Source organism: Hippocampus bargibanti, linkage group LG12, assembly GCF_051943395.1.
Source record: "Hippocampus bargibanti isolate YZ-2025 linkage group LG12, ASM5194339v1, whole genome shotgun sequence".
Classification (NCBI taxonomy): Eukaryota; Metazoa; Chordata; class Actinopteri; order Syngnathiformes; family Syngnathidae; genus Hippocampus; species Hippocampus bargibanti.
This window is the reverse complement of record NC_142745.1, coordinates 9983182-9995914: the sequence shown is the minus strand read 5'-3', so window position 1 is coordinate 9995914 and position 12733 is coordinate 9983182. Positions and strand designations below refer to the sequence as shown.

At 39.9% G+C, this 12733-nt stretch overlaps 1 protein-coding gene across 4 annotated transcripts in view; it reads right to left on the bottom strand.

Moving 5' to 3' along the window:
* megf6b (multiple EGF-like-domains 6b) overlaps window positions 1–12733 on the bottom strand; it is a 63799-nt gene that overhangs the window by 41091 nt on the left and 9975 nt on the right. For 3 of the 4 annotated variants that reach the window (XM_089011203.1, XM_089011205.1, XM_089011207.1), the window contains exons 3-6: window positions 9685–11160; window positions 8487–8621; window positions 7795–7904; window positions 2411–2515 (exon numbers count right to left, since the gene is read on the bottom strand). In XM_089011203.1, coding sequence (XP_088867329.1) covers window positions 2411–2515; window positions 7795–7904; window positions 8487–8621; window positions 9685–9779 — 445 coding nt within the window. In that variant the 5' untranslated portion in view covers window positions 9780–11160. The remainder of the gene's footprint in view (window positions 1–2410; window positions 2516–7794; window positions 7905–8486; window positions 8622–9684; window positions 11161–12733) is intronic. The other variant, XM_089011204.1, reaches the window with a different exon arrangement.

The window sequence follows — 12733 nt, the reverse complement described above, 5'->3', positions numbered from 1 at the left end:
CCTTTTTTCAAATACGGTACATTACTTTTAAGGGGAAATAGGAAAAACACATCAATCAATTCTTAGCTACAAATGGAATGTTCTCTCAACATCAGCAGTGCAACGTCTCAATCGAAAAGTATTCCCCATTTGCAATAAAACTATCAGTCAGCAGCCCATGTAAGATAAACAGTAGTAAGGCATTCCATAAATCTAAACCCATAAAAGTAAGTACAGTCAAAAAGTAATTCTGTCCCGTTTTGACTAAAGTGAAGGATAATGTGATATAGTGGGATTACAATGACCCTGGTAAACGGCCAAAATAATGATTCAGACCTCCATCCACCTTAACTCAAGAAGCTCCTCCATCCCTACACACCTGTCCAATGTCTCAGGTCTGCAGACATTAGAACTAAGAACTATGTGGAGGCTCTGTTTCTTTTACTTCTCTTTGGTATGACCTCCCACTGCACATTTGGCAAGCCCCCTCGCTATGCATATTTAAAACTCGTTTTAAAACTCATGTGTATTCTTTGATTATTGACTCAGCGTGATTCAGACTTGATCTTAATTTTAAGGTTTTTGTGCTTTCAACTGTCTTCATTATGAAAGTAACACATATCTGTTTTTTTCTCCATTTACAGCACTTTGTACACAGCATTGGTTCTTTTAACATGCTCTATAAATACAATTGAATTAAGTTCAGTTGAGTTATCTCGAAGACTGTTACCCTCACATTCCCAGTCGACGTTGCCGTTTGGTTAGCAACCGATTGCAAATGAGCGCAACAGTTCATGTGTGAACAATGACACCTAAGAACTCAGAAATTAAAGTTAACTCTCATCTTAGCTCATAAAATTATTAAGTCAATGCGGGCTGCAATTGTCCCAATTATTTTTATCTGTTAGGATAATATGATATCGGCAAAGCTCCTACCCACCGCAAGCTCAAGGACCACTCAAATGAGAGAGAAAGGGGGAGATGAGTTACAACCGCAGCGTTCATGGGCAGCAGGCGTGTGTTTACTAGAAATACAGTCAGTAGCCTTATTCTATAGCACCCACTCTACCCCCTTGCCTCCTCGAAACGCTGTGTCACATTAAAGAGGAAACGTCAATGTGCTCCCATGGATAATGAAGCATGAAGTAATCAGAAGTAACTCAGCTCGGCTTAAGGAACCGCACAGAGCTCTGATCACATAAACGGGCTGTCAGTGCTGGATTGCCGGGTCTTGATCACGAGCGCCTTAACAAGCGCAGAGGGGTGATTTTTTGCAGTATGGTGTCATGAAGACACATCTGCTGCACCACAGAGCTCTTGAGAAAATAGAGCAAGGTGGATTTGTCGCCTCAATGTGATCCTCACGCGTCTAAGTGGAGTGAGGGGGGGCTGTCATTCTGGGTCGGCGTCAACACTTGCAGGAATTTCCTGTCGTGTGGTGCGTTATCAGCGCAAAAAAAAGAGACCTCCACTGTTTCGGTTTCAGGACTCAAATTCAACAATGAAGTCTGTGCAGATAAAATGTTTTCTCTGCTGATCAAGAAGCCAAAATGCTGAGGTGCCAAGAATCCCATTCACATCATGAAAGGCTATCCATCCAGTGTCTGTTGCGCTCGGCCTTGTTTGGGTCATGGGCGAGTTGGAGTCTAATCCAGCTGACTTTGGACAAGACTCAGAGTGCAACTGGATTGGTCATCACCCGTAGACTAGCAACCGCTTATATTTTTTTAACTGATCACTGCACTAAGACCTACAATGTAAAGCTCCTTTGGGCCTACATTCTTTTTTCCATTTGAACCTTATGTGTTGTTCATGCTATTTTAAAAAAAATGCATAAACATTCTAAGAATATCCCCGCAACACCTCTCAATGCATTCTTGAGCGAGGTCTCCTCTCATCTTTGTGTGAACAATACGGTGATTTTTTTTTAAACTGAGGGCCATAAGGAGGACATTTTTTTCCGAACAATAATAACACATTTCTCATTTCATGTACCTGTGACCTTTTGGGTGCAAAATTGTGTCACTTCATCCTTCTGTCAATGTGTCTTAATCACCATGTGTTACGAGTTGATCTTTTACCGTCCTTTTCTTTTTTAAAGGACTGAAAAAACAAGACACACACATAATAAAGTTGAGTAGAATTTCATGGCTTCAGCAAGGCATGAAGTTCCACCCCAAAAAAATTGAATGTCGGCTACCCGAATGAGAACAAGCATTGTAGGAAACTCAATTTCAGTAGCACCAAACGATTATTTGTGGGTGTTTTGAACCCCTGTACAGTTCATAAAGGTTTCTTCATGCTAACTCTTTGGACTATTATAATTAATTTCAATAGTTAATTCCGTTTTCAAATGCCAATAAAAGTTGGCTCAGAAGATTCCACAATTTAATGTACTCATTATGTATTGCAAATAAAGGTCATCGCTCACCATACTGGCAGCTAGGCCCCTTGAATCCAGCAGGACAGTCGCATTGCTGAGTAGATCCCTCACGACACTGGCCCCCGTTGAAGCACACACCGTAGCTACACAAAGCTGGAAGACAAAAAAAAATGAAAAAAAAAACAGGTAATTGAAATACCTGCTTGATATCCCAACACTGGCAAATCCGCCGCTATCAAAGATTTATCTTCAGCCAGTTGATTCCTAACTTAAGCAAGACTGCGAGACTCATCCAGAATCTTGACACTTGGCTGAAAGTGCAACATTTCCATTCCAACACCCAAAATGCATGATAGCAACAGACTGGATTGCTTCCAAGCAAAAGAACTTCGCTTCCCACAAGGAGATTAGATACGAACTGAACTTTTAGATGAATGTTACAGACTCACTGGTAACGTTAACATTGTAGGACATGAACTATCGGAGTGCTAAGCATGTCAAATAATACCTTGACATTAGTATATTAAAAACAAACAAACAAATAAACCCTCCATTGACATTTCAATATACCGTATTTCCTTATTAGGGCAAATAAGGGAGTCATCCATGATTTGTTTGGAATTCTAAATCTGCAGGCTCAAACAAAAGAGATTAAAACATTGACGGTATTTAAAAAAAAAATCACTCAGACAACGTAGAGAATGAAATTGCTGTTCACCATGAGCCAAGAAAAACAATGCAAGAAACAAAGTATAGTGGCGCTAGGAAAGGCAAGATTCAACAAAGCACCGAGATTCATTGAATGCGATAAACATCATAAAAGATTCCTCCTGATGGTAAATTTTGAGCCTTAATGTACATTTTGTGTGTTTGTAAAAGCAGAATATGTGTCTTTTTAGGGACGTTACTACATCATTTGTGTTCCAACATCAGTAGCTTAAAGAGTGATGACACTCCGACCATCTATTGTTACTTTATCTTTTAATATCCTGGATTGTGTGTTAGCATTAAGCTAGCAGGCTTTCCTAAGGCAGTTATGTGGAATGCTTTTAATGTGCAACAGGCAATTCTCTTTGTTTAATTTGACAGTAAACCAACTATTAGTGGCAATAAACAGTTTGAATCTTCTTTTTTTAAAGTTCTATATAAAAGTCTGTCTTACAAACTGCTGCATGCTGTGAGTTAAATTTCCTGCCATCGTATGGCATTTCTATTTGTTTAAGTCAAAGCAAAAAAATAACAATAATAGCCAAGTGACAGCTTGAATCTTGAAAAACTGCTCCAACTACTTATTTGGTGGCGGCCCTCCCTTTTGATTAATCTCCTCTGAATTAAAAGCCCAAATGTGGTATTCAGAACGGTATAAAAGTCACTCTCATCTGTCACAGTGAAAGTCCGCTTATCACTACAAAGGCACCTTCTGCGAGAGGCTTAACGGTGTTCGCAGACAGCAAAGGGAGAAAAAGCGGGGGCAGCGACTCGTGCTGAGCAAACTGAAAAGCCCAAAGCAGGTGTCGCTCTTTCAACTCGCCAAGTGAATGACCACATCGTCACAGTGGAAGCGCGTTGTTTGTTTAGGCTCGGTCGATCTGTTTAACCCTCAGAGAGCGGTCCCAACAGCAAGGTTCTGTATTTTATGCCAATTCAGAGACAGAAAAAGGGTACCTAAGGGGTGCCTGGACACAGACAATGTACTTTGAGGTGACAAATTATATTTTACTGTTTCAAAGAGTGTTTGAAAAGCGGTAATGTCATGTGAAATTTGGCTGCCTGATTTAAAGTTTTAAACACGGTTCTTTTGATAAATAGTCAGTTTGGCTAAACACTGTGACATTTGGGAAGTGGGTCTTTTGGTTTTAAATGTGCTTGTATACGTTAGCCTTGTGTGTTAATGTGTCTGAGATACGTATACTGTCGTCAAATTAACCCAAAGTTTAAGAACACTTTACACACCGTAAAATCACGGCAGTCCCATGCAAATGAATTAACCCCCATTTTACCCTCCATCATAATGGGTCAATGCCGAGTGAAGTTTTTGTTATCATGATGATCAAATCCTGCTATTTGCAAAATATTTTATTTACAACACGAGGGTCTCTTATATTGGGCAATGACAGATTTTGCGTTGATTTGTCAAACAAGCATCAATGGTACATACAGTATGCACTCAACATATCAAGCAAGGCCGATTGAAATCAAGTCATGCCACATTTATTTATATAGTTCTTCACCCAGGAGGGCAAGGGAAAAAAACTCTATCTGGGAAAAATGAGAAACCTTTAAAAGGGCCGCAGATGATGGTTGTATAGTGAGGCAGGTTACTAGTTTCATTTATGCTTATTTCAAGCTTATCGGGAAGGAAAAAAAAAAGTATTTTTGTGATATCTTGGGCTTGTGTAATGGGAATACTTGAAATAAAATGTATTATTATTATTATTATTAATACGGTTTTCAATATTCCACTGCTTGTGCTTTCTAAGATTTAAACGTCTCGAAAAGGGTCTTTTTTAAGAAAGCTAGCCTCTTTAGCTAACTCTGTGACACGAAAGCCGTTCTGTTCAATGATTCAACCCAGGGTTACATTTGTATGCATCCGGCTCCATGCCGATATACATTAAACTATGGCATGTGGTCGCCCTGAGCGCCGGAAAACTGTTCTATGACACCCATATAAAGACCACCCAAGGCTAGACATCGTACCATCGCCTTTGTCCGCACCACTCGACCCTTTTTGCGTGTTCTACCTTTGCCGCCACAAAAGGAGGCCAGTTCACATTCAGCATTTTAATGGGAGGACAAACCGGAGGAGCCATTGTCCACCCAACGATAATCACCACCACAAAGCTATTGTCGCCATCAATTCACTTCACTTCTTGCATCCACTTCTGACTGACCCCGTTCATCTAGAACCGGGGCCCGTGCCTGAGGACCGAGGCGACTCATGGATGCTTTCATACTCTCAAGTGGAGGAAGTCGCTTTTTTAGAGTCAAGAGTTCTTCACTCTTTTTCAGAAGCACATCCAGACATCGAGACAATTGGAGTTGACTCGGAAATGGACATGGGTCACCTCAGAGATGTGTGGAAGGAACGGGGAAAGCACTACATAAGCAAGTTTTCTTGATCAGCCCACACGAAAAGGGAAAAAAATCAAGAAAAAAGTACAATCATATGACACATGATATCATTTTGTGATGACAAAAAAAAGTTTGATCATGGCGATGGTCCGGTGGTTCGCGCATTGACCTCACAGTGCAGAGGTACTGGGTTAAATTCCAGGTCTGATCTGCCTGTGTGGAGTAAAAACATTGCCAAGGGTCTGACCAGCGTGCAGACCATTGGCATACTATTATATTGGCAGACCATAACTCCTGAAAATTCTTCAGCGTGACAAGATAGAAAGGCATCTCAAAATGTTTCCAAACGGGGGTAAAAAAAATAGTTTGTCTTGTCAAAACAGCCACAATATATGAGGTGATGCATAAAACACAAAACGTCAGGTGGAAAGGACCTGCTGTGGACTAGGAAGCTTTAACGAGGGCTTGCACGTGGTATGCAGTCTATGCACGGTGGATCAGCAGCTATCAAATCCCATCAAAGAACGTTACTTGTTGAAGAATGCACCAAAATAAGATAATCTTTCACATCTGACTTTTTGCTGAACTGGTCGTTCGCATTTGTTTTTTTTTTGTTTGTTTTTGTTCAATTTTTGTGTATCAGTGTGTGCCGTCTCCAGATTCAGCTGATAAGTGCTGTTTTATTTATTTATTTAATTATTTATTGTCGCTTTGGGAAATGTCTTTCTGGGATAAGAACAGGATAGTCTGTCTTTCAGTTGGTGTCCTGGCACAGAAAGATGGTATTACATTGCCCAACGGAGTCGGGTCATTTGACATTTGGAGGTCGTGACATAAATCAAACAGGCCTGGTGGTGATAGACAACTCTGGATCGCTCTCAAAGATAAAGCACCTCTTGACCATTGTGACCTTCTGACTGACGATTTCATTCGGAGCCAAGGACCATTACTTCGGACAAATCCGGGCTTTGGCATTTAGCAACCACTGTTGCTTGTGCAGTTGCTAATTAGTCACTTCTACAAGGAGATCCTGAAAAATTGGCGCATCAGACTTGGAACAGAAGACCCGACATTCTGTTATATTCAGCCAGATATTCTGTTCATGGCTGAGGTGCAGTCTGTCCGAGGTGAATTGTGAATTTTTCTACATGTTGAACTTCACAAGCAGCAATCCAGAACTTAATTAAACACATCGGTAGCCTCTCTCACATCTCCGAAATCAGGAAATCTGCTAGGTAGACATTACTCCATCCATTTCCGCATTTATAGACGGTGGCCAATGGTGGCAATGGACACCCTTCTTAAGGACTTTGTTGTCATTTTCATTTGAAAGCAGTACTTTTTGTCACTTTGATACTTCCCCACACTCCATGTATAATAACTAAATACTGAATGAATAAACTTTTAATTGATTGAAATGTATCTTCAACAAACAACATCCGTCAAAATCATTAGTTGGGGAAAGTGAATTTTACTTTTTTTTCAACTGGTGCATTTCGCATTCTCACGGGAAGGCATTCGAGAAAGAAAGTACCGTATTTTCGAGTGTATAAGGCGCACTGGAGTATAAGGCGCACCCCCAATTAATTATGTATTGTCAAATTTTTTCAATAAACAAGGTGCATTAGACAATAAGGCACACCTTTAATGAATGAAAAAAAAACTTTTCCCAATATAATGTATTAACATAAATGTTTTCCAAATAGAAGGTACACCACATTATAAGGCACTACATAATAAGACAGGGGTGACACACGACTTCTTCTCCAGGGGGAAATGGAGTCAGTGGCTACTTACAGTAGTTGCGAGATCTGTTGTGGCTCAATATTACTTTACATATTAGGCAAACTTGCGTACAAGGCGCAGGGTCATATATTGAAGAAATCATGACTTTTGGGTGCGCCTTAACCACGGGAAAGTATGGTACACTGTGAAAAAATAAAAAATAATCACAAAATCCGACTTCAACGGACAGTTAGGACAGCGGGAAAAAAATCATTGGCACTGTCCTACCCACTCTTGAGGACTTGCACACTGCAAGAATCTAAACAAGAGCGCGGAAAAATCCTATTGGACCCACCACCTTTTCCAGCTACTCCCCTCAGGCAGGCGCTACCACTTCATGCACACCAAATCCAGCAGACATTTAAACAGCTTCTTCCCCTAAGCCATTAACTGTCTAAACAGTAACCCAAACAGAACTGTATAGTGCCTCAATTTTTCTTATGATGATACCAGTGCACCGTGTTCTACCGGAGACGAATTTCTTGTGTGTTCTACATACTTGGCAATAAAGTTGATTCTGATTCTGAAAATGGATACATTTCACCGCCAAAATATGAGGAAACACTACTTACGGTAAAGACAACCGGCTTCTCCATTAAGTTGAGACCATCCGGAACAGCATTTGTAGACTGTGTGATAATCCTGCCGGTACACTTGTCTGTATGCGGTGTAATACGCCGTCCTGTCAGCGCGAAAAACACAAGACAAGTACTCATCAGACATGAAGTATTCGTAGTTAATAAGGACTTGTTTCTTAAATCGTTTTCTTCGCCACACATTTCCCAGACGCGTCTTTGGAGAATAATGGCTGATCCCCTCCCTGTACTTTTGGGACCCCTCTCATTGTTGCAAGGCCACGGTCATTAGGCCTGGTGACAACATGGTTTGTTCAGAGCAAGTAATTGTAGCTCTCGGCGGGTTTCAAAGCAAGGAGTGAGAAACTGACGTGAAATGACTCAGCGACTGTGTTGCCATAAGGACTCTGAGTGGAATGTAGCGACTGGAGACTTTTGTGTGTTTAATAGTTGGTTGGTTGGGTTGAGTGGGGGCTGGAAGGGACATCTTGCACTTTAGCATAAGACGGCTGTCATTAGAGGACAAGACTGGGAGAGTAAAGGAGATTTGAGAAAAGCAAAGATGAAGGCAGTGGGAATGATGGCGTTGTGGTGTTATTCAAAGATCAAAACAAACACGACTCATACTCTCAGACTTTGCCCACATCTGGTCAAAGGAAAAAAAACTATGTATAATGCGAGTCCCTCACCTCCTTTCATATCCGAAACACCACGACTGCCCCCCGCAGCCTTGCTTCCACACTTTGACCATACGCGTGAAAGCCTGCACGCACGGCTGCCTGTGGGCGATCAACATCATCTCCTGCTCCATGCAAACATTAGGCCTGCAGGCAAGTGAGAACACGAAAATATTTTTGTTATATGACCATAATGAAACATTGATTGGCAAGTGTGATAATAGCCATAGAAAAGGAAATGGTCAATCACAGGGCATATCAAGACAGACATTCACATGTGCATATATATATACAGTAAAGTCTTGTTATATCGATATCGGTTATATCGATAGTACCACTTATTACGATACTATTTCTATGAACGCAAGGAGAAAATTACATGCGCGCAGGATCGGATATATCGATAGTCCGGTTATATCGATATTTTTTCCGACTCCCGAGAATAACGAGACTTTACTGTATAATCTAAGTGCACAACTCCGTTACATATATATATATATATATATATATATATATATATATATATATATATATATATATATATATATATATATATATATATATATATATATAATAAATAAATAATTAAGAAAATATATTTTTACACAATTTTGCATTTTACTGATGTATTTGGTTTTTAAGCATTTTGTATCAATATTTAAGAATATAAGTGAATAAGTAAATTAAATAAAACACTAAACTGCCATGGTCGTAAAGAGACTTGTGGCTCTTGTAAAAGGCTTCTCATTAGTAATGGTGTGCTACTATAATACTAGCTGGCCACAATTTGTAGTTGTTTTTATTTGTTTGCGTATTTGTTTGTTTGTTTGATTGTTCTCGTGATAAGCGTACCACACTTCAGTGTCACGCCTTCTGTCTCCCATTGATTTTTTTTTCTTCGGGGACGGTGGTGATTTCGAATTCGATTTTTTTAACTTTCAAAAGTATTATCTCTGTGTTATCGTTAAATCATATCTCTTAATTTATCTCCAGTCTTTCCTACGTGGACAATCGCACCACGTAGACGACAATCTAACTTCATAATCAACATCACTTTCATCTACACCTTACAAAACACATTTTGGGAGAACAAGCATCGTCGCTATCGTCATCACAAAATTGTCAATCCTAATTTTAGTTTCCTCCTCAAGATCTCATCTGAAACAAACTTGCATATCGCTCATCAAGTAGAAGTGCACCGGTTACTCACATGGACGGCTGAAGGATGTTGGAGTTTGCATACCGGTAGACGTGAGATCCTCGAACAAACACTGAGAACAAAAGTACTACAAACACACTCTCCATAATCCTCTGTCTCGCTTGGGTTTTAAACTCATTCGTGTGAAATCATCAATTAACGATATAAAAAACATTGATGAAAATATAAATAGTTGAAAAGCACGTGAGATGTAATGATCTGCGTGGAAATGAGCCACTCATTCAAAAAATGACAGCCAATACAGGCATCGATCAGCTCTCTCGCTCTACCAGTGTGCTAGACACGCTGCCAGAAAACAGAAGCTCGTCCACACTTGCTCCCAGCAGATGTTTTACGAGAGGGGGGGAAGGGACACAAAAAGAGACCTGCAGGGGGCTGCCTCCATTCACGTAATGTGTGCTTAATGTTCGCAGCCCAAAGCACACGTATAATATACTCGCAACCAGGCGCACACACACTTGGTAGTACACGAAACGTACTGCAAACAGTTTTTCACCCATTGAACTGTTTTGAAGATGTTTCAGTTTACCATTTAAAGTAAAGGCATATACAAATATACAGCAAATATAAATCATGATTCTCATTCTGAATTTATGGCTGGAGACACAAAACGTTATTGCAGATCAAATTTTCGATGGGCAGTGGGCAGCTTATAGAAAATAGGAACGCATTTGTATACTGCACAGGTGTCAAAGTCAAGACCCGGGGGCCAAATCTGGCCCGCACATCATTTTATTCGGCCCACGAAAGCAAATCAAACGTATCAAATTCCATGATGATTTTCCAAAATTTCAAATTGTTCATGTAAACCACAATAAGTCATTATTGTTGACTTCAAATTTGAAAACGAGTTATTCTTTAATTTGTTGTGTGGTCTATATGTAATATGTGAATGGGATTAAACATTCTAATGGCTTCCCCAAATTGATATATGGTTCCTGAGGGGAAACCGTAACTACAATGTGGCCTGCACCCGACCCCCCCCCAAAAATAAAAATAAAATAAATAGTTTGACACCATTGGCATAGTGAGTTTTTCATAACAACATAAACGTGTAACATCTCACAGTTCATGGATTAACTGAATGGTGAATGGATGCCACAAATGTAGACATCAGCATTTAAATAAAAATCAAGGAGCTAGGAAAAACAAGGCGTAAACAAACAAAAAAAAAAACACTTGCAAAAAGGAAAGTGACGGTATAGCTGATAATACAAATGAAATGACAAGAGTCCAGTTTCACGAAAACGAAACATGAGCAAGATCAAAGAAAATATCATAGGAGAGACAGAAAAAAAAATTGAAATGACACGGTCTCAAAAACAATACTTGGGCATGAGCGATAACAAGGGCCATAATCCAACAGCGCTTTCAAAATTGGGCAGTCCTTATATACATACATGGAAAACTGATGAAACTTTGGCAGCAGGTATGCACACTGGAGGGAAGGTCCTTCTCTGCCACCTTCTGGAGACACACAAGAACACGACAATTTACCCGCATGGAGTGTAGAATAACATTGCGGAAGTGTAATGATGTGTTACTCACCTGCACCCCAGTTATGAGCTATTCTGGAAACAAACGCAGTGTCACCGAGTCCGCAGTGAGAAGGTACCATACATGTGGCAATATACTTTTAGCGATATGTCATATCTGAAATGGGGTTTAAAAATCTAAGAGTAGTAGTAGATGTATTTTCATAGGGTACAAAAAAACAAGAACATGTTCACACACATCGGACTTGAAGTGATGTTATCAGTTGTGTTGGTTTCTGAGGATCCCATGAAGTCCTCTAATGGCTTGTGTGTTGGAGTTAAACAGCTGAATGAATGGTCAAGAGGTCAGCGGCCACCGCTGTTCTCATAAACAAAGGTTTCATTGGTCACATGTGTGCTCGTGACCCCCGGACAGTGGCAGGTCACTACTGAATGGTCTTTGGAGGAGGATTTGTGTGTCGACTACATGACGTTTAAATTAAGACACAAGATAGCTAATGACTCTGCTGTTTGTACAAAGTGAAAGCAGTTGGTTACCATTTCATTTGATTGGTTTTCAAAGAAATGTTGTACTTACTGTATTTAGGGCTTCACTCCATGTCATAATGCATTTTTTCTCACAAAAGTTGCTTTGAACTTCAATTTGTTTTAAAAAATGGTGTGGATGCTTGAATTAAATACTTTGAGTCACAGGTAGTACCACTCAAAATTACAATGATGAGTCCAAGGCTACGCTATTTCCCCATGTGTCCAAAATCTATAGGTGAGTTTCCAGAGATTTACCAAATATGAACGAAAGGACTGTAACGTGCATGCAAGGAGGTTGGGTGGCAATTCGCAAATACATCCCTTGCTTCCACCTGGAGGTCATTGGGCATTTTATCTTGTATTTGTTCATTAAAGATCAGCATTTTGTACTTATCACAACATTGTTGCTTCAAATCAAAATGGCCGACTATCATATAGTGAATTAGCACTTAATATATTTTGATCGTACCATAGAAAATGTAAAACTGTTCGGAAAAAAAAATGTTTAACACCTGCGAGAAGGTTCGATGCATCCCAAATTACCTCAAGCATGGTCGCAATTTTGCCGCAAATTATCCGGCTGTAGCATTGTCTATTCCCTCTGAAACACAAGTCTTAGGTTATTTGAACCCTTCCATTATTCATTTACTTTAACACATTATGTCAACGTTTGGGAGAGAGTTTGACTGAGCCCTATTTTAATATTGCAAGCCGTTCTCCAAAAAGTGACAAGAAACACATGCACTCACATGCACTCAACGGTAAAAGGTGGAAGACTCTGCCGAAACAGGAGAAGGCGCGCCACCTTTTGGTCAATTAAAAAGGCAGCACTAGCACAGTTAACCCCATCAAAGGATTTTCAGTACATATGTATTTTATTTTTAAAGAGTCTCTCTTCCCGAATCCGCCTTGTTTTTTTTCGCGGAAATTATAAGTTAATCGTTTATTTGCATTTTTTTTAAGAATGATGTACATTTTCGTTACAAGTTGGTATGGAGAGATTTTAGAAAGCTTGC